Consider the following 21873-nt stretch of genomic DNA (forward strand, 5'->3'; position numbering starts at 1 on the left):
TAATTTCGCACGTGGATTTTATACAATGAAGCGCACGGAATCGTCTCAACTCAGATACGAGTGCTGCATATGTGAAGATAGCAACTAGGTGTTACCAGCTCAGGACAACAAGACAGAGAAGATACAACAGACAGTTTCGCATTAATATTAATATTGAATTAAATGACTCACTTGTACTTTTCTACGGATTGAAGTCTCTTTTGTGAACCAAGCAAAAAAGTTCCGCATCTCTTTGCTTTACTACAATGTATCATGACGGCGATGTACTAATACAATAGCGCGGTATTTGTCAGCGAGATTTAAATCAAAAGCGCACAAACATAAATAATCTGGTCTGCAATACAGATGTGGTAGAATAAATTTGCTTTGGACCACCAAACCTTCATCACCAACATTAATATGCTTCCTTCGGGCAGCCACACATCAGCTTCTCTCCTTATATTCTTGTTTATTATTTTATTGCTTTGTTTTAAGTTTTGAAAAGCATTGAGGAGCATTCGTTAATCCGACTCTTGTTTTTGAGAAAACGAGTCTTCGAAATTTTTACCGCATTATGGCAATTTTAACAAATTTGAAATTTTCAGAACAAATTGCTAATTTTACTGCATTTGAAGTTGTGATCTAAATATTTTGTTTTCAATGTATTTTCAAAGTATATCGTGAGCTCAACAGAGACTCACGCCGTGAAAGGGCCAGGGTGCAATTTATTGCAATATAGCTTAGAATATTTTTTAATCAGCTTTGATTTAAAATTTTATCTCGTTGTCTTCAAATCAGAGTTATCATACTTTTGTGTAAGAAAATCTCGCTAGCAAATTGATAAGTCTAATACTCTAATGGGTCTCGTTCTAGGAGGAAGTTAGTTATTGTTAAAACGCAATCATAGCGATGAACAATCACCGCACTGCATCTCGCATTGATGCTTTTGCTTCTTAACGACGTGGGTTGTACGAAAACAAAATAACATTTTTAGTTAATTTTGTTTAAAATATTTTATTTTCATCACTTTAACAAATGATTATAAAGCAACAGCACCAAACGGTTTCAACGCTCGAGCCAAAAACTGGTGGTCCTTGGGGGTTTTCATCGGGGTAGTCGACTGTCATGTGATTTAAATTTCAACACTTTTATTTTCCAGCCTTAAACAGGACGCGATCAATGGACAATTGCACATACGTTTTCACAACTGCCCGTGCTCAATCTTACAACGAAGCTGTATCACAATGCACGAATCGTGGTGAGGGTAATGTTCTGGCAATTTTGGACACTGCTGCTTTGCGTCGATTCGCATCCAGACAGATTGGAATGTTGAACGATTCACAAAACCACAATTTCTACGTCGGAGCTCAAAGAATGAATGGACAGTGGAGATGGGCAGATGGATCACGTTTAGATGATGGTAAACAACTTTATTTTTATCACAGTTAACCCTGTCTGTAGCAACACGGGGTTTTATGAGGACGCCCTACTCTAGCATAGTAGTGAAATATTTGACAAAAGGAAATATGCTAGAAATGTGAATTTTCTAGATTTTTAGTTTTTATTTATTGCGAATTTTCTAAACCTACACTGGTCATTTTTCTACCTTCCTGCCCTTCACAATAAGCATTTTGTCTCAGGTGGCTAGACATTTTCGTGCAATGTTAGTTATATATATCTTAATGTTAGTGCAATATAAATGGTCGTGCAATTACTTTGAAATGTAAAAACGCCCAAAAGTGCCTTATATTTATGAGAAAAAATAATTTTTGTTTAGTTTAGCATTACTTTATGTTATAATTCAAAAACTGTAATTTTGAAGCTATTTTCTGGAAATTAGAATAAAAACTGACTTTTTGACGTTTTTTCATCTCAAACACTTTATTTCAATAAATTTGTTGGGTAACAATTTAATTTCTATACGCACATTACACATGCTAAGCTAAAACCTCAATTGCTAAGGTAACAGGGATCAGTTGTCAGTAGATGTAACAGAAAATATATTTTGCACTTAGAGTTAGATAAGAACTGACGATGCACTAACAAGTGCGAAATATATTTGCTGTTATATCTACTGACAACTGATCTCTGTTACGGGTAAATGGACTTTGTTTGGGAACATTATGAAATGTGGCTTTACGTTTTGTTGTTTAAAGATCTGATCGAAAATGATATTTCATGCAATTGTAGCTAGTTGCTAGTATTTCAGCACGTTTCACCGTAATTATACGTAAGCATTTACAAAATCGGACATCTGAAGGATCTTTTCCTGAAAAAAATGAAGATATTTGATATTGGTAAGTCAACCAATTTGAGGGGTCAGGTCCGATTTGCTTGCTCAGACGATGGGTGACAGAATTATGGTTAAATTTTGCATCAACCTGCTAAAATCCAGACCATCATGCCTTTCATATTTGTGGGCAATTGACTTTAGAAATTCAATTCCAAAATATTATTGAGGTAGGCTACGTAGCTGGCTTTGTCTCATAGTCTGAGACACGCAGAACTTCCGCTTCATTAGGTGGACGAAAGATGCTACAATCGCTGATGACGTGGCCTTTAGTTTGTTCATCAGCACCACATTTGCAAAATGAAGTCGAAAAAAAGAAGAAAAATAATTTACCACTCACTATTTGTACGTGATTGAATGTAAATACTTGACGCCAACTCAAATGCTATTGAAACTCACTCACGCCTGCCTTAACGGGGTAAGTGTGGGAGTCAGGGATGAAGGAACAGATCCTGGATGTTTTCAGTCACAATTCTACTTTCCATTTATGGTGCTCCCATGTTTCCGTCCGGAATTTCTTGCTTCAGTAAATCAAAACAATCAGGTTTGGTAACTAGTGAAGATTGTTTAAAACTATTTATAGAGCTTTCCTCACCGTTAAGGCGACTTCATGAAAATAAAACCTTTAGAACATTCTGATTCTGAAGTACTCTGATGAACATTGGTGAAAAGCTAGGGCTACTGCATGCCATGTTTCAGCCTTTGATCCCTAGCTGAAGCCTGTCAAACGTTACTGCGGTGCCGTGCGAGATGACAGTTTTGCACAGTTGCACCAAGTGGTGGTGTGACCTGAGCGATCTGTTCTAATACGACTTTAGGAGGATGGCTTGATCCATGATGGATTATTCATATTGAAACCCAGCTTGCCCTTGAACAGCTCAAGTAATTTAGCGGCAACGATGCTAGCCGCGTCAGATGGTGCACTGAAGTAGAAGCAATAAAACCTTTCCCACCCAGAATCCCAGCAGTTTGTGTAACTGGTCTGACAATCACGTGATGCTGTAGACTGAGTTATGTTGAGTCCTGGTATGCCTCATCTATGTTGCTCATGTCAGATAGTGGTACCGTAAGTTTCAGATTTTATTAAAATATTCAGTTGAAAAGAGCGAGGTTTCATTAGTTTTGGATCTCAAAATGGTAATAAACTTCCAACGGGCTACTTTGTTGCTAAAACGCTGCTAAGTTTTGGTTTCGAGCCTAAAGTCTGCCATTCATTTGCGCAATGATGCATAACCTCACTGCATCATGGAAGCGATGCTCGGATGGCACCTCAATAGTCCCTTCGGTCCTTGCGGAAGGCGTCTATTGCCATTCATATTGTTCGCGGAGTAAAATCTTTGCGATTCCAAACGAGTTAGCGCCAAGAGAAGTAGCCTAACAAACGGTTAGGCTACTTCTCGCCAAATGGTAGAAACGCAACATTCGTGAAGTGACACATGATACTGTTTGCGCTACAAAATCAGAGAAAATTTGTTGCCTAATGCAGACTTTTTCATCATCATCATCATCAGTCGCCCTCCGCTTGCAGCAGATTGCGCATCAACATGGCTTAGTTGATCCAAGAGATGGCGATTTTGAGCTAACTTGCCCAGTGTCGCCAAATTGAGACCGGTCCATGTTGAAATGTTGTCTTGCCATCGTTTTGGTTGTCTTGCCATCGTTTTGGTGGTATGCCACGTTTTCTCTTTCCTTTGACTTTACCTTCCATGCAGACTTTGCTGATTCCAAATTTTGATCTTTTAGTGTGGCCGAACAGTTTTAGGACTTTTGATTTTATTTTAGCTGCAAATAGATGTAGCATTGTCATAGATCTTCTATCATTTTTTTTTTATCTAATCAGATCTATTGAGATGTAGATCTTCTTTTAGTTTCTACCTCAATACTAATGTGATGCTAAACAACAAACCGTTTCATTTGAATGTTAAATTGAATTAAGCTTTTTGTTGTTCCAAGAAATAAAGTGCTGAGTGACAAGGGTGCTGAGTCCTACATGTGCATTGAAATCTTCGGAGGTTCTTGTTGACTCCCTGACGAACGTCATTAATGTTCACAGGGATCACAATCATTGTTTTATGTAACAAGAGACAATTATGTTATCAGAGTCAAAAATGGAGTAATGTAGCGTGTAGGTTTTACTCTATACAAATCAGGCCATGAATGTTGATTCGGTTTCGTAGATAAAAGTTTCCTCATTAGATTTTAAGAAAATATTCTGCATTTGCTGCTGGTGCTTTGTTCAAATTATGTTTATATCGTTATTATTACTTTACAGATGATATAAACGGCAACAACGGAAATTGCTCGGTAATTAGACCAAACAGGAACCTGTTATCCGTTGCCTGTTCATCAACACATGGGATCATTTGTGAACGCATAAGTGAGTGTAGAAATAGTGAAGCCTAAGCCTTCATTCGTTTGAGTCTGAGTTAGTGAGTAACAAGGCTAAAGAAAACAAATGCAAGTGTAACATTCAAACAAACTTAAAAACTCAAAAGCATATAATTATGTAGGTCTTTAAAGGTTGTGTTGTAGGTTTGCCGATGGGAAGCCAAAGGTGTTAGGCCTAACCCTTTGCAGTAGAATGCGAAAAGCTTGACCAACTCCAAAGTCAACATCCTACAACAACTAGAAAGGCCAACCAAGTACGATCAGTCCACCTTTAGGAGACGCACGTCACCAGCAGTGCTGCTCTGAAGATTCACGGATACACATTGCCTGTACAAACTTATAGCAACACCTATGGCGTTGCTACTTTCGTAAAAAGACTCAGTAAGATGGCAACCGGTGCCCCTCTCTCATCGTTACTCTGAAATGATCGGTCACGGAAATCAATGTCACAACCTGTAATAATCATTCTGTACAAACTACCCCACACGAAACCCCAGGAAATGTTTATTCTTACTTTTAAAGGTGGTTTTGATTGTCACAGGGTCACCTGGAGATGACACCACAATACATCCCACAGACAAGAAGATCATCACTGAAGTTTCGATGTGTTTTCAGCGTTCATCGGATATATGAACAATAAGTTTTCCAGAAGTTACAATAGTTTGTGGGCATAGTTGAGTATGTACGAGAACCAACGACTTATAAGGATATGAATGATAAAGTAGACGGTTGTCTCGCCGTCGCAACTTTTGTTTCCGCTTCGTGGTTTGAAAGGAAATATAAGTTCTACAAGGATCTATGAACGGGTGCCACCCAGTCAGGTGCGGTAATTTATGAAAGCCGTCTTTACGTGGCTAAAGTTGTGTCATCCAACCTTTTTAGTCTTACGGCATTTTACAGAAGATAAAATTAGTTTGTGGTACCCCGTGACAGACCAACGACTTTTCCTTTGGAATCCAGCAGGTTGTTGAAACAAACCTTAACCGTTTCAAGCCAAAGATTTCAAAAATGGTATTCATAGCTTCTCTTCTTGACTTGCAGCTCTAATGCAGTGTAGAGAAAAGTAGGCGAGTTGGTTGTCATGCTCTTGAGAAAGACAATTAATAATAACACATATTAGAAATCAACATAATAATAGCAACACAACAATTTTACTTGTACTGTAGATTGAATGCCGTTGTGAAACTGTATTTTGAAAAAAAAACAAATTAAAAGTTTAGCCTACTTAGGCTATTTCGAAGGAAGTGTGAAACTAATATAGCCTACTGCTCTTCCCGCAGCAGACAGAATGGGTAAAAATCTCTCCATGAACAGTATTCATCCACTAAAGCACCGTACCTAGGGTACAATGAATCAGCGCAACTCGTACAGACATTGACTGTGAGTTAGTTCATGGTTTTCCGTCCTATGTTTCCCGTATTGCGAGTGTTGGACATCAGCAAATTTTAAACCGGCTTGATGGTGACTTTTCACGTACTCCAATTTTTAGCATTGACCGTCACAAGAATTCCCTTTCGGGGTCGCTCCGCATGTTATCGCACTACCTCTTTTTTGGCTATTCACTTAGGTTGCGCCCTTCCTTTTGTAGGCCAGGAGTCCTCTTCCATTTTGTAGCCTACGTTGCTGTACCAACGGAGTCTCCTCCACTGCACGAACTTTTCTACTTGGTGGATGCCAAGCTTTCTTAATTTTTCACTTGATAGGTCTACTCTATCTGCCAGTCGCTTAGTCACTGTGACATAACAAAGCCAAAACAATAGAAAAGTACCACATTAGGAATTTGTATCATGAAAAATCACAAGTTATGACAAAACATTGCCCTCAATGATGTCAGAAAAACAATCGTGCATGAACATTTCATCAGCAACAATTATCCTAGTTATCAATGGTCCATTTGAAGACATATAAAAACATGAACATGAGAGATAGCTTTGCGCACGGCACCATGGAGTATTGTAAATGGCACCCCAGGGTGCCAAGGCACCTCGGTTGAAAACCACTGACTTAAACATTCTAAAGCAGTGGTTCCCAACTCGTTTTTAAGGCGACCCATTTAAAAAAAAAATTAGTTTGGTAAAATCTTGCGACCCAAGCAAATTGTCGTAATATTTCAAAAGCCATACAAGATTGTGTTGCAAACAAACAGCACTACAAAAGCAGTAACTCTTTCCGAAAATAATATGTTTATCAAATCACTAATGAGATAGCTGTGCTGGCTTGCTGTCAGTGAGTTTTTGAAATCGAGGCGTTATTTTGCTTAGGCATAGCCGCATGTCGGCTTTAACTTCCAGCCGGTTTCGCTGTTCAGTTTTCAATACACACATGGCGCTAAATTCAATCTTACAAAGCCAAGTTGTTGCAAAATGGAATCTGTTTTTGAATCCCTAATTGTGAAACTGTGGGATACACTTTGTACAGGGAAGCCCAAAAGTGGATGTTTGCAGAATCTTTGGGGTAGCCTATTTGTCTTTGAAGGACGCAAAAGAAATACGGTTTGCTACTTCTGTCGTTATGTCCATAAACTGTTCTGCAACATGGATGGAAAGTTGAGGCAGTTCTTTTCCAACAAATGGATCAATTATTATTCAATCATTTTGGTTATTAAGTGTTAGAGATTCTCCATAGTAGGTGCACAAACTTTTTGGCAAACTGTTCCAGGTGTCTAATTATATCGTTTGCTTAATATCAACTTCATTGCCACAGATATATTGCGTTAGCTGAGGAAATATATCGTACTCATCTCTGGTGACATAACTTTTCCAGAATATGAGTTTTTTGTGTTAAGCAGAAACTTTTGCGGCGCGATCAATCACTGTAAAACCGTTGCCTTGCAAAGATAAATTTAGAGAATTCAGAGAGTCAAATATATCGGCAAGGTAAGCAACTTTTGCCTTGAAATCTTCTTGCAAAAACTTCTCGGCTAATTTCACACAGTTCTGTTGCCTAGGGAAGAAAGCAATCTCCTCTCGCAAATTACAAACTCGCTTTAGGACACGACCTCGTGACAACTATCGCACTTCTGTGTGCAACAGCAATGCTTGATAATAATCAGAATCCACAAAGACGAAAACAAATGCCGATTTAGTGGACTTGTTTTGATGAAGTTTACACACTTCACATCATTCAACACTTCGTGCAGCTCTTGAGACAGCTTTTTTACAGCAAAGGCCTGTCTGTGGAGAAAGCAATAAGTCCATACAGCACTTGGGGCTTTGTCTTTGATGCGTTTTACCACACCAGACTATGCGTGGTCCAACGTGTGGAAAACTTTGTCATAGTTTGTCCGACATAGCGTTCGTGACATAATAGTGCACGTTACAATATATATCCCGTAACTTTGTCAAGTTAATTTATGTTTGAGACTGAAATTTTTGTTGGGTTTACATTTAATAATAATAATAACAATAATAAAAACGAAAACTGTTAAAACTTCTTGCACTACGATCATGCTACAAAGCTTTCCGATGTCTCGACATGAAACGCTTTATGACTTGTGTTTATATTTTCCAGTTTTGTGATCGATCTCTTCACGTTTTAAATTTTTTTTATTGTTATTCTTTTCGCCCAAGATACAATATGCCTGAAATACAAGCGACCCAAAAAAATTATCAGGCGACCCAACTTTGGGTCGCGACCCATGAGTTGGGAACCACTGTTCTAAAGAACATGCAGGTCATTCCAGTATCCAGCAGCCTGTGTCAAAGTTTTTACTGAACATTTCAATGGCTGTGTGTGGAGGTGACTAGCCCGTAGCAAGCAATCAAACATTGTTGCTTCTGTAGCTTCACGTGGCAATATTATGAATCTTCATGACGCCTCCTGGATGCGACGTTTCATTATTTAGTAATAAACTATAGACTGCTTTAGTTAGAGTGTAGATTATTTGTAAGTTTTATTGGAATTTTGTTTGTAGGACGAAATAGTCAATCTGCATGTGTGACTTCAACTTGTCGAAACAACGGAACCTGTGTTCCTGTCGGTTGCAATCGTCGGTGTGACTGCAGCAACAACTTTGTGGGAGAAGATTGTTCGACTCGTGAGTAACTTCACAACAATTAATTGGTCAACAAAAAATGGTCCTTTGTGGTTGGATCGCTTTAAAGTTACTCATCCTTGTTCGCCGCCAATTAGATCACATGCTGCAAACAAAAATGAATAAGAAAACAAATTTTCTCAAGATAAAGATAAATGTAGAAAGTTATAACACAATGAAGTGTTTGAAAAACAATTATTTTGTTCAGCTGGTTTGATTTCGAATTTTTATTTCTCAAAGTGAAAAAGCTTTTTTGAATGTTAAATCCTAGCAGTTTCGTATATTTGCAGAATAGAAGTTAAGCACGAGCTTAAGCCCGTTACCAGGGTTGAGAAATAATGAAGTTTCCGCTTGTTGTTGAAGTGTTGTATGTGAATTATTCCATTCACTCGAGAACATTAAGTGGATTGCTGTCCTTGAAATGCGTTGCGCAAGCACATACCCTGAGAGTCGAACCAGCAACACTTTATTTTTTTGTTCCTTTGTGCACAAAAGCGATCGCTTACAGTAGAGCTATTGATGTGGGCACTGCGCTCAAAGGAGTTATATCGGCGAAACACAATTTATTTATTATAGAAGATGACCTGAAGCAAAATCAAACACGAGAGAAATACGTCGAAATGAATCAAAATTTTGATTTTTTTGTCATGGAAACGGTACAAAGCATACTTTGATAGCGTTAGAGCAAAAGCATCTTAAACGGATTGTTTCGTGGCAAGATTCCCTGTTCTTGGTTTAATTTTGAATCGATGACATTTTACTTCATTCGAAGCAACAATGAAAAGCTTGATATTGTAAGAACACAAGAAGCTACGAAAAGTATCATGTTTGTGGTTTGCACAGCATTCTTCAATGATTTATTAGCCATCAGGCCTACGAGGGTCCAAAACAACCTGCGTGTACGTTATATAAGTTTTGCAGAGGAATCATTTTTGCATGTGGTTCCACAAAACTGTTTGTGAAATCTTCGATTTGTTTTTAAGTTATAACAGGGTGTCCATAAAGTCTCTTTACAATGTAAAATAATTATTAAAAAGTGAAATGATGAGATACGCAATGAGGTTTGTTTTATGTTAATCAGTATTTCATAAAGTTTTTATTGACACTAAAATTTATTGTTTCAGACAAATTTCTTAATTAAAATTTCTTATGTTTCATGATCGAGTTATATGAATCGAACCCCCATAAAATGACTACTGCTAAAGAAAAGCGCAATGTGTATCCTGGTTCATTGAGACAAAATCAGATGTTCAGACCCAGCGAAACTACAAAAGTAAGTATGGAAGAGACCCACCATCACGTCCTTCAATTCGTTTATGGCACAAGAAATTTATGGAGACAGGGACAGTGTTCGATGCAAGGAGGAGTAGGCAACCAAGAACATCTGAAGAAAACAGCGAGCGTGTAAGGCAAGCCTTTCAACGTTCTCCTATGAAGTCCATCCGTACTGCTGCCAGGCAATTGGATCCACCACGTGCAACAGTGCACAAAGTCCTACACAAAAATTTAAGATTGTTTGCTTACAAAGTGCAAATGTTGCAGGCACTTCAGCAAAACGACATGCCAAGGCGAAAAGAATTTGCAGTGAACATGCTCCAACGAATTTCTGAGGATGAAGCATTCCTCAAGCGAGTTTGTTTCAGTGATGAGGCAACTTTTCATGTCTCAGGAAAGTTAAACAAACACAATGTGAGAATTTGAGGATCAGAAAACCCCCATGGGACTAGAGAACTTCAACGAGATAGTCCAAAAGTGAATGTTTGATGTGGAATCATGTGCAATCGAATAATTGGGCCAGATGTTTACCTTGACCTTCTTTGGAATGTTTAGAAGTGTATTTAATGCGTCAATAAAAACTTTATGAAATACTGAGTAACATAAAACAAACCTTATTGCGATATCTCATCATTTCACTTTTTAATAATTTTTTTAAATTGTAAAGAGACTTTATGAACACCCTGTATTTCTAATTGCAGAATTGTGTTTCGATCAAATGTATTCTAGGCCTATACTAAAGAGCCCAGATGTTTTGTTGGAACGGAACATGTTTGTACAGAACTTTCGAGGGCATGTGTTAACCCTTAGAAGGTTGGGCTCCCTGGAGTCTTGCTCAGTTTGGAGGGGGCTGTCGATTCTTCTTATGCTTTAGGAGTGATATCTCTGTTATTTTTTAAGGCACGGTTTCAAAAGTTGGGATTACCTTTGTAAAATTATTTACGCTGAGCATATCCGAAAATTAAAAGTATGTGAATTTTAGAACTGCTCATATACGTTGAAATGTTGAGGTGACTTATGACTTTGCGATTAAATCAATTGTAGCGTGAGTTTACACATTATTTTTTGGTAGAGTAATGAAGAACATTCATTGCAATGTTGCGATTAAAAAATTTTTACATAATTTTACATACAGCCAATTCCCTTAACGCTGTGAAACAGTTAGGATTAACGAGACATGGGCCAAATTAATTAGTTTCATCCAGCTGGTGGGAAATTTTTAAACAATAGAATATGAAATATTTCAGAGAATGTGCTGAGAAATGCCTTATATCTCTCAATTTATAACCTTTATTCGCTCAAAATTTCAGCTCAATAGAGGTAAATAAAAGTTAGGAAAAGTCAAGAAATCTTGTAGTCACAGCCTCAGTGGTTTTATAGATACAACTGTTGATACAAAAAAGTTGAATTGACAGCCCCCCCCAACCTTCAAAGAGTTAAGGTCTTGGATTTTTGTTTTATTTTATTTTAGAACAATTTTTAAATATGTTGCCGAAAAATTCAGACAAACAAACATCGCACATCGCTGCTGTTGGTCACATGTAGCCTACTTTCCTCCATTTGAACCTGGTTGTCATACAAATCTAGAGCGTTGCAGTTTTATGAGTTTAACTTATTGCGTGCAAGGATGTTTTTTGAGCATAGACACATTCGACATGGATGGTTTGCACAAACGATGTATCAGGACGCCACGATTCATAGAAGGCCTGGCTATTGCTGGGTATCCCTGAATGAAGCCCTTATGTCATTGTTGTTTTGCTACATACAGGTAATAGTTTATACTTTATTATTGCTGTAGTGTTGTGTACAGGAATACTGACCATTACTTCACAATCGCCAATTCAAGCAGCTTCTGATGATGATTTAACGCTGATGTATAACGTTAATTCTTCCATCCCTGGAAGTGTCGAATGCAATCTTAACCGGGATGGATTTGCATCAAGAAAACGTAACTTCCAACTAAACGGAGAGGAGTTGTAAGATTTGTGATATTTTGAATAGTTCTAGCTTTTAGTTCTAGCTCTTTAGCTTGTGTGCCTACTTGTGGTCCGAGCCAAAAAAACGTGATCACAGAATAATTTTATCTTGCTATCAACACAAATGATAGCCTACTAAAATGTTGGCATGTGCTATGTTCGGTGGCGTCGACAATGAGGGACAAGGGGTACTTTTGAATCCGGGTCCGGATGATTTGAGGACCCTTAACATTTGAAAGGGGCTCGGGAACTTTAAAAACCACCCTATTTTCTGGATATAGCGCGTTGTTCTTAGACATGTCTTGATTTGGGGCCTGAAGATCTCATTGGTACCGGGTCCACATCATCCTCTCGACGGTCCTGGCCATTTTATAAAGAAGTCAGAACTAACCCTGAATTAGAGAAGGACTAATTTAACAAAAGTTTTTAATAACAATTTGTAATACAAATAAACTCTGCTTGCTAGTACTGGTTATTGAAGGAACCTTGTTAATCTAGTTTCTTTACAGATTGATGTATCCAGTAACAAATATCTCCGACTCAAGATTTCGATTAGTCTGCACGATTACAGTGAATGGAAGAGTCCATAGAAGCATATTTAGAACAACACTCACTCTCATCAGAGGTGAGTTTAAGTGACCGCGTAAATTCTTCACCGTGTTTGATCACTTAGGCCTAATATTATGGCAATCAAATAGACTTGCTGACTTTCTGTCAGGGATTTCTAGAAGTAGGCTACAGGATGCGAAACTACGTTCTCAGAGTCATCATAGAGTATTTTAGCAAAAGTTCTGGGGTAGGTTGCCAGATCTTTCCCCAGGCCAGAGCCGTTTAGCCAACGTATATAGCATACGTTGTTGCCACCTCTCCACCACGTTGAGGAGTACGGTTGGACTTTGTTCTCAGAGTAGGGTGTATTTAATGATGGTGTTGCCAATTTTGTGTTTCAGCATAAATGTTATTCTTGACTTGCTCAAAAGTAAATCAATGCTTAAATAGACAAAACTCACAAGCTTTAACATAAAATATTAGTACAAAAAACATAACGTAATTAAAATAACCTCGAACGTTTTCGACACATAGTTGTGTACTCATCAGGAATTAAATCTGCAATATACGTAAAATAAAAATTGTAAGAATAAATTTGACTTTGCACTATACAGTAACGACACTCTGGACTGAAACCTAAAAGCAAAAACTGAAGAAGTGATACAAGAATGATTACGAGTAAATTATACGGTGGGAAACAGACCACATGAGGTGTAAACTACAGACATGTGACAAACAATTAGAACACACACAAAAGAAAAGACGAGCCATGGGCAAATAGTTGCATGTTGAGAAACGGATTATTACGTTTAATTCTTAGGGCTTCCATGATCTTGGTCTGGTATTTCGATTTTGCCTCGAGAGATGATTTTGAATTGGTCGATCGAGACATTGTCAGTACACGTTACAGAAGAGGCGATGCGCTCTTTAATTGTATTTTTAGTTGTTAAGTTTGGGTTCATGCTCCCCGGCCCTTGTCAACAAATGTCTGGTTGACATACCAATGTAGCCTATGTCTGGTTTGGGTCACGCAAACAACTAAATTTATACACAACATTCGAAGAAAGAGCAAAGAAGGTAGGCGACTTCAGTTAAAAATATTTGTGCACTTTTAACGTTTTATACACAGGATGAACGTCACATAATTTTTTTTTATAAGTTTAGCTAGATTTTTTTGCAAACCTTGTTGAAAGTTTTCCTAAAAAGGACATACTAATAAAATGACTAAAATCTACTTCTTCAGGCGTGTCCTTTTGTTCATCAGCCATAAAGGTGTTTTAAGACTTTATTGAAAAAGGAGAACGATATCCATTTAAATGAAACATGCTTTTCAATTTCTTCATTTCTTTCTGAAACAACTGATCATCAGAACACACCAAACGAGCACGAGATAGCAGACACAAGATTAAACCAGATTTGCATTTGTTAGGGCACAGAACGTTATAATTTAAAAGCCAGTGTTGGTAGGTTTTTGCCAAATCCAGGTGTCAAACGAATTGTGTTTAATTTATATTTCAACATCTAATAAAGCGATGGTATCACTGGAATTTCCAATGGTGAACTTGATATTTTTATGCTGGGATTTTAAAAGGTTTAACAATTTTGAGCACGACTCATCATCATCAAAATTCATCATCATTGTCAGAAATAAATCTGGGGTCTCTCTCTGTCAGACTAGACACATTAAAAACTTTCAAAAAATGTGTATAGGCTGCCTAAAATAAGTAAAATGCCTTTTCACCACTAGTGGCGCTACGTGCTGATTCATTCTTCTTATTCCCCGCACACTTTTCAAAATAGTCCCAAATATTCAAAAGTTGATTTTCACTTGTGAGCTGTCAGTAAGACATTGCATGAAAGTATTTTCAGTTGAAATGAAGACTTCCACCATCAGAATCATGGCTTAACAAGTTAAAAATGGGAGATTTTGGCAAAAATGGAAATGTTTAGGCCTCTTGAGGCAAGGTATCCCATTATCTGAGAGCAAAATGGTTGCCATTTTTGGATTTCTCATGGACAAAACCACAGAAAACAATGCAAGAGGCTAACAAATTTTAAATTTTGAACAGGTCTTACTCCTGGTTGCTGTTAAAGCATCGATGAAACTGCCCTGATTATGCTTTCAAAGACCTCTCAGAAAAAAAACAGTTTTTGATGTTTTATAGACCCTAAAGAACTAATATTTTACGTATTTCTTGCGTGTATGACATATTTGAGTGGTTTGCATTGTCTAAACTCTAAAGTAGTTCTAGCTTCCGACTACTTTGATGTTTTGTAAATAAAGTAGGAGGTGAGTCCCATACTTGAATCCAAGCATCGGGGGATGAGAAGATAAATTTCTCATTACACTAAGCCTTCGGCACTAACGAGAGTAGGGTGGCCAGTTCCTTTCTCTCGGCCGCCTTTACTTCAGCAAATACGCCCACCCAATTTATTACACCCTGGGTAGAGGTGAGCGGTGTTTTTCAACAACCAGCTTAAGCCGGGAGTCGAACCAGGATTGCATGATTGGAAAGCGAGCGCCTTATCCGCTGCGCCATCCCACCGCTTTGTAAATAACACACCTTCAAAAAGTTGAAAACAAAATCTGGCGCAACTGGGGTATATCACATTTCGAAAACTAAAACTGATATAACAAACTAATTGCATTTTCGAAATCAGTGCTCCAGATATAATACTCCAAAATAGGTTTAAAATTTCAGGCATTAAATTTTGTGCTAACCGGTAATTATACGCTCGCACGTTGGGTAAGGCCTATAGGTCGCTATGATTTGAAAATATAGATTTATTTATTCAAAGTTTTGGCAAATTATTTTTGAAAATTCTTTTTTAGAATTGCGTAATCGAAGAAATAATTGTGCTTACTTATTCACTACACGGCGATTAACAAACGAGGAGGCGAAAGCTTATTGTGAGGACAACAATAGAATCTTGGCTGTGTTGAAGACTCCCGAACAACGTGCCTTTGCTTCATCTCTCATTAATGGAAACAGGCTCAGAGGCACAGGAGCAATCAGCTACTTTGTCGGGGCTGAAAGAAGCAATGGCTGGAGATGGAATGATGGATCAGCTTTAAGACCAGGTGCGAGATTCAAAGTTTTCTAATTTTTGTTTATATTTTCTGATTCTGTATTTTGAATCTGATTTGCTACAATACGTTCAGTTTCATTTGTTTGACTTCGAGCAGCCGTACTTATGACACCAGAAAGCTGAAAGAATATTTACTAAAGCACAGGAGCTGATTTCAGTAGCTAATGCAGAAAAGGATTGTTATTGTTTCTTGTCCGGTACCAATTCAGAATTGTACTTTTACTGCCTGACCCCAGGAGTTATTTATTCTTTCGGCTACTCCGCCATGTAGAGCTTGTACTATTCCAACGTCCATCTCAACGAAATTCATATAAAATGATTAACAAGGTCATGTAGATTGAATGAGGCTGTTCACCAGGCATTTAAATTAAATAATATGAGGCGTTCTACTGGTGCAAATTAAGTTAAACTATCACAAGATGTATACAGTGACAATCTGCTTTTTGATCATGTAACTTTGTGATAGCACCACCTGGAAATGGAGATTGTGCAGTTATTTCGGCGTCAAGCACAATAGAAGCAAGAGAATGCTCTACTAGGAATGGAGTAATTTGTGAAAGAATAGGTGAGTTGTACGTTAATTCCGTGTACTGATAGTTATAACGTGTTTCAGATTATTTAGTATTTTTAAAGCAAACTTCTTAAAACAATACAATCAGTATACAATCGCGTTACAGCGACATTTTTACCATATTGTTGATTCGACGTCATTTTATCCCAACATAGTTGTAATCATAGCGACTTACGGTAAATGACTGTAACTCATGTGTTGATACGTTCAGATAAGTTTGAATTTAAAGAAAGTTTACACGACAAATTGGAAATCACTTTCTAACTAGTTCACTAGTGCATTCAATACGAATGCAGTCGAGTGTTCCAACTTGGTGCTCCAACAAATGCGACAAAAAGATCTAAAGTCTTTTGATCTTCAATCAACAATCTCCATCAAAAATTGTTGAAACACCATTCACTAATCACTCAATTTCTGTGGACAGCTCCACGCAGCCCCCACGCATGCGCAATATTGCCCTGTTTCAACCAAGCGACCTGTGTTGATGTTGGATGTGGATTTCAATGTCAGTGCGCTGACAACTTCATGGGAGATACATGCATCACCAGTAAGAATATTAAAAAGTTGCAAGAAACTTAAGTTTTCGGTATTGCGGACTATCCACGGTCCGATCCCGATGAGTGGACTTCATAGTAAAGATCTCACAGTCATCAACGTCATTATGTGCCAACGTTATCATGTGCGAACAAAGGACTTGGCAAAGATTGTTCTGTCTGGAGGACAATCACTTCTCGTATTGGTTCCGATACTTTCACGGTCTGGCGATGATAATTTGTTGCAGCATCGATAGATGATTAGAACATCCCTGGCTGGTCAATGAAACATTCAAGGCTTCACGTCGTGGTAGTCAATGTGCTAACATTTTATAACAGACAAATTAATGACAATTTTCTATACTCAGTAGCTGTAAAAAAAATTCTCATTGTTGATGACAACTGAGTGCAGTTGTATTACTCCTATACAGTGCTGGGCGCACAAAGTGCTGCCAACAGCGTTCTCTTAAACAAGTCTACTTTTTCTTTTTAACTACGTTACATAACGTTTTGTATTTCATAAAGATTTTTAAACAGCACCTTAATATTTCTTGCCGCAGAAATATTAAACGTCACAGCTCGCAGTACAACCCTCCAAGTGGTTATCGGCGACAACGTTGAACTGGTTTACGAGGTGGCAGCTTCAATTCCAGTGAGGGTGCAGTGTACACTCCGAAGGGGAGCAACAGGACCGTCTAGACGACAAGTTTCCTTTGATACATCTATGATGTGAGTGAATTGCCTTGATCTCATTGTGGATCACTACAATGGATTTTAATAATTTCTGAAGATGCTCGGCATAATGCGATAGATTGAGTTTCGCTTTTAGCAGCATGATCGTTGCATACTTCGGAATGTAGATATTAACAACCCAACCGTACTAACCTCTCAAAGAAGGACTTCTTGAACATCAAAAGCTTAAAAGCAAAGGACATGACCTATCTTCCCAATTACAAGGGGATGAATTTTGCATCATCGAAACAGAACGATACGATGCAGCGGCCCAACAACACTCGAGCGACCCAAAAGTGTACAAAACTTCAAGGATCACAAAAGCGCGAACCGTAGAACGAAAGCTCAGCACGTGGAGGACTATAGCCACCAGAGATCAACTACCATATCACGTAACCAGATGTTGCATCACCAACAATTCAAGTATGTCACGATTCTACCACCTGATCAAGACTCGTAAAGAAGGACCTGATATCAAGATTTGTCCAATCGTCTCATGTACAAACGGGCCAGCCGCCAAACTGTCACACCTAGTCTGCATCCTACTTAACCCCTTATTGAAAGACTAAAGACAGGCAAGATACATACAACAGGGTTGAGCATTATAACAATATATTTTACATATTTACAAATAGTTTAACAGTCAAACGTTTTCGGCTTAACAAGCCCTCATCAGGTTTGACTGTTAAAGTATTTGTAAATATGTAAAATATATTGTTATAATGCTCAACCCTGTTGTATTGCTGTGTCTTGCCCGTCTTTAGTACAAGAAAGAAACTCTCTCCCGAAATTATATTATTGAAAGACGTTCCGGCACACCTTACAAACAGTCAAGAACTACTTAACCAACTTAGAGACATGCCACGAGATACCCTGAGAAAATTCAACTTCCTTTTCAGCCTGGATGTGACAGCAATGTACAGTGTACACCTCCGTCTCTCCTAAGGAAGCGATCAGCAACGTAGTCCAAAAGCTCTCGACAAGAAGAACACAACTCTGCGGCCTGTTCCACCCTGAAGAGATCGATTCCCTCCTTGAGATTATCCTTCAGAATAACGTCTTCACATTCAAGGAGAAGTTCTATAACCAAGTTGACGGTCTACCAATAGGAAACGTCGTGTCTGGAGCCATCGGCATCCTCTGCATGGACAGTTGGACACCCTTGAAAAGCAGACACTGCAAAACCAGACAAAGCTCACCCTCTACAGACAATACGTTGACGACACGTTCTTGCGGACAGTCAACAACAGAGAAGCCTTAGCCATCTAAAACGCCCTTAATCAAGCGCACCCAGCTATTAACTTTGAAAAAGAACAACGCCATCTCTTTACTGGACTTCACCATAAAGATCGACAGCGATGGCACAATCTACCACGAGTTCTATCAGAAAAGGTACAAAATATACTCCCACATTTCAACTCGGTCCTACCCACAAGTACCAAGAAGACCGTGACAGGAAGATTGCCCGTCGGAAAATTGCCCGTGTGGGAACATTGACGTCGAGAAAATTGCCACCTGGAAAATTGCCCGTCTTTGAGTAAGAAATAGCTGCGAAAAAAGTCCAGCTGTGAGTCTATATTGAACCATTGTTCCTCAAATAGTCTAAACTTAGCACCCTTGCAACCGGATTGGTGCGACGAGATTTAATTATCACGTTTTGACACTGATCTTTGTCATGTATTAAGCGAAATTCATGAAGTAGCGTACTTTAATCTGTAGCAAACTTGAAAATGTACGTTGGGTAATTCTCAGTAGGCCTAATAAAGGCACATCACATCATAAATTTTAATTTATCATTTAGACATTGAAAGTAGCAACAACTTTCATGCGGGAATGACAAGTATGGAGAAGGTTTAATCGATATCAGAAATTTACATGATTACTATTGTTGCTCATGTGTTAACCAAAGCGATCATACAGAAGGCAAATAATGAGAATACATCCATCAAAACACCCGGACGATTCCATGATAATATACAAAGTGTAAAACAATTAAGAAGGGTGGCAACATAACAGTTCGTGTCATGTGCGTTGTGCATGGAAGATCAGCAAGTCTTCACTTCATAGTTACACAACATCAATTACAGGGATTTACAAAGGCATGTCGGTGAAGCCTAATGTGGGTTACTTTAAAAATTCAAAATATATGCATAGCCTATTATAGGCCACACTTGTTAAATATGACATTTTATCATTACTATCATATTTTGAAATAAGATTTCTAAGCCGGACATCCACGTCTCGGTATTTTGTTCGCATGGGAAGTGTATCCCCTCTTTCCAATTGAATTCTTCTCGCATGGGCTAAACCTTCTTCAAGGCCTCGACGCTATTATTGGTACGTGGCAATGAATTTTCAAAACGAGTATAAACATTCCAAGTAGCAATGGGGAATTGCGGAGGTCTCTCCTCCTATTTTGTCGAGCTTCCCTTTTAATTCCTATATAGGTGAATTTAAAATAGGATAAAAATTCAGGAGGGATTTATTCATCATCGGAGAGTTCCTCAAAAGCTTCAATAACTTCTTGAGTGGGAACAAACGCGAGAACAGAAAAATAACGCTTTATTATTTTGGTATTCATGGGTTGCTCCTATGGCAGAAAGTTTTCTGCAATGAGCTTGGCAGAAATGGAAGAAACAGCCATTATGAGTAGCACCAGGGAAGACTTGTTTTACTGCATTCATTGAAGCCTTTTCAAAATCACTTGTCACATGCTCTGGAGCATCACCAACAAGTTCCTTAATTTTGGCATAAACCGCTCCATATCTTACCTCGGTTTTCTTTGGTAAAAGGCCAAATATTCGTGAAATTGTTACAGTAGCGATTTGAATAGGAACAGTAAGAATTTGATGGTAAATGTCTGGAACGATCTTAAAAGTCCCATCAACCGCCCAGTTCTTGTACTTTTTGAGATCTTCTAGCCCTTCATCTGATGTAAACATTAATATTCTATTAGCATCATGTACTCCAGAATCGTGTTGTAGAAATCTTGAACCTGAAGCAAGACTTTGAAATTGCAATGGAATATCATAGCCGCTTCTTACAGTCGGAACAGGTGGAAGATTGCATGCTTTAAATTAGGCATTTGGGAAAGTGCATATTCGTCTAGAGATGAAACACACTCAGAAACTGAGGCACGACATGATTGGTAAGAAGAAACTACCTCATCTTTCAAAGCTTGTTTTGCTTCCACAAAAGCTTTACCTGATGAATGTGTATGTTCATTTACTTTCTTTAAAATTTGAATATTGTGAATATGCGAGTTCGTGTGTAATCTTGCTATGCAACTTTTAGATTTTCTTTCACTGTACTCCCAATAAATCGTAGTCCCAATTTTATTCGTCTTATTCCGATGATACATAAATTGCAATTTATTTACAAGAATGTCTTTTCCGCGCCTACTTTTTATGACGGTCACAATTTTGGGGTGACAAAATTTGAGACAATAGTGGAATCTGAAAGAAGAATGTCCTCAGAACTCAGTGTAAAGCTGTGTACCTTTGTCGGTATGAGATAGAGAGTTGATATTTATATTCCCTAGAAGCATTTTTTCATTTAGTTTGGAGTTTGTGGATTAAAATTTATCACGTCTTTTATCACAGCTGGGTGCTAAGTTTAAACTATTAGTGGAACAATGGTTCAATATAGACTCACAGCTGGACTTTTTCGCAGCTATTTCTTACTCAAAGACGGGCAATTATCCGACGGGCAATTTTTCTAGTGCCAAGAAGACCATACTCCTAAACAAAATACAGAAAAGGATAGATGTTCCTCACCAACTAGAGTAACATCACACCTGACGGAATTCGAGAAGACGATCGAGGACAACGGATACCCCAAGGACTTTTTTAAGCAACCACCCAGACGATGACGACACCAGCAAAACAGACAACTCCCCAGACACCATATAACTCAATACATTTTGAATTTCCTTTTATGAGCGACGACGCGGACCGTAAAGTAAAGAAAGTCTTCAAAGACCTGGATTTGCCAGTCCACCTCTTTCCACGAACCCTTCGAAACGCCCTTCAAAAACCACAAAAATCTGAACCTTGCCGGCTACAAAACTGCCAACTACGGAACGACAACATGTGTACCACCAAGAACTGTGTCTACAAGATCATATGCAAGAAATGCAGGAAAAGCTACATAGGCAGCAGGATCCGCCCACTCCCGCCTGAAAGAACACCTTATAGCTCATATAAAAGTTCGGTCTTTAATCATCAACAACAGTGTCTCGCCGACTTTGAATTTACAATCATTGCCAGAGAAAACGACGCGGTAGAATTACGATTTAAAGAGGCTATTTTCATATGTAGCGAGAATCCAAAAATCAACATCCGTGCCGAAAGAGAAGAACTACGTCACGTAATCTATTAATCAACTGACTCCACCAAATTTCACAGCAATAACGCCTAACAACACAGAAACTCAACAGACAGCAACCTCAAGCCGAA

General features: G+C 38.3%; 1 protein-coding gene across 1 annotated transcript in view; it reads left to right on the forward strand.

Moving 5' to 3' along the window:
* The window catches only part of LOC145780709 (uncharacterized), an 80800-nt gene that overhangs the window by 16128 nt on the left and 42799 nt on the right, over window positions 1-21873 (forward strand). Inside the window, exons 7-15 of the mRNA XM_082592329.1 lie at window positions 1139-1399; window positions 4542-4646; window positions 8571-8693; window positions 11776-11941; window positions 12451-12566; window positions 15324-15572; window positions 16047-16145; window positions 16576-16698; window positions 17245-17413. Coding sequence (XP_082448455.1) covers window positions 1139-1399; window positions 4542-4646; window positions 8571-8693; window positions 11776-11941; window positions 12451-12566; window positions 15324-15572; window positions 16047-16145; window positions 16576-16698; window positions 17245-17413 — 1411 coding nt within the window. The remainder of the gene's footprint in view (window positions 1-1138; window positions 1400-4541; window positions 4647-8570; window positions 8694-11775; window positions 11942-12450; window positions 12567-15323; window positions 15573-16046; window positions 16146-16575; window positions 16699-17244; window positions 17414-21873) is intronic.

Source organism: Aplidium turbinatum, chromosome 12, assembly GCF_918807975.1.
Source record: "Aplidium turbinatum chromosome 12, kaAplTurb1.1, whole genome shotgun sequence".
Lineage (NCBI taxonomy): Eukaryota > Metazoa > Chordata > Ascidiacea > Aplousobranchia > Polyclinidae > Aplidium > Aplidium turbinatum.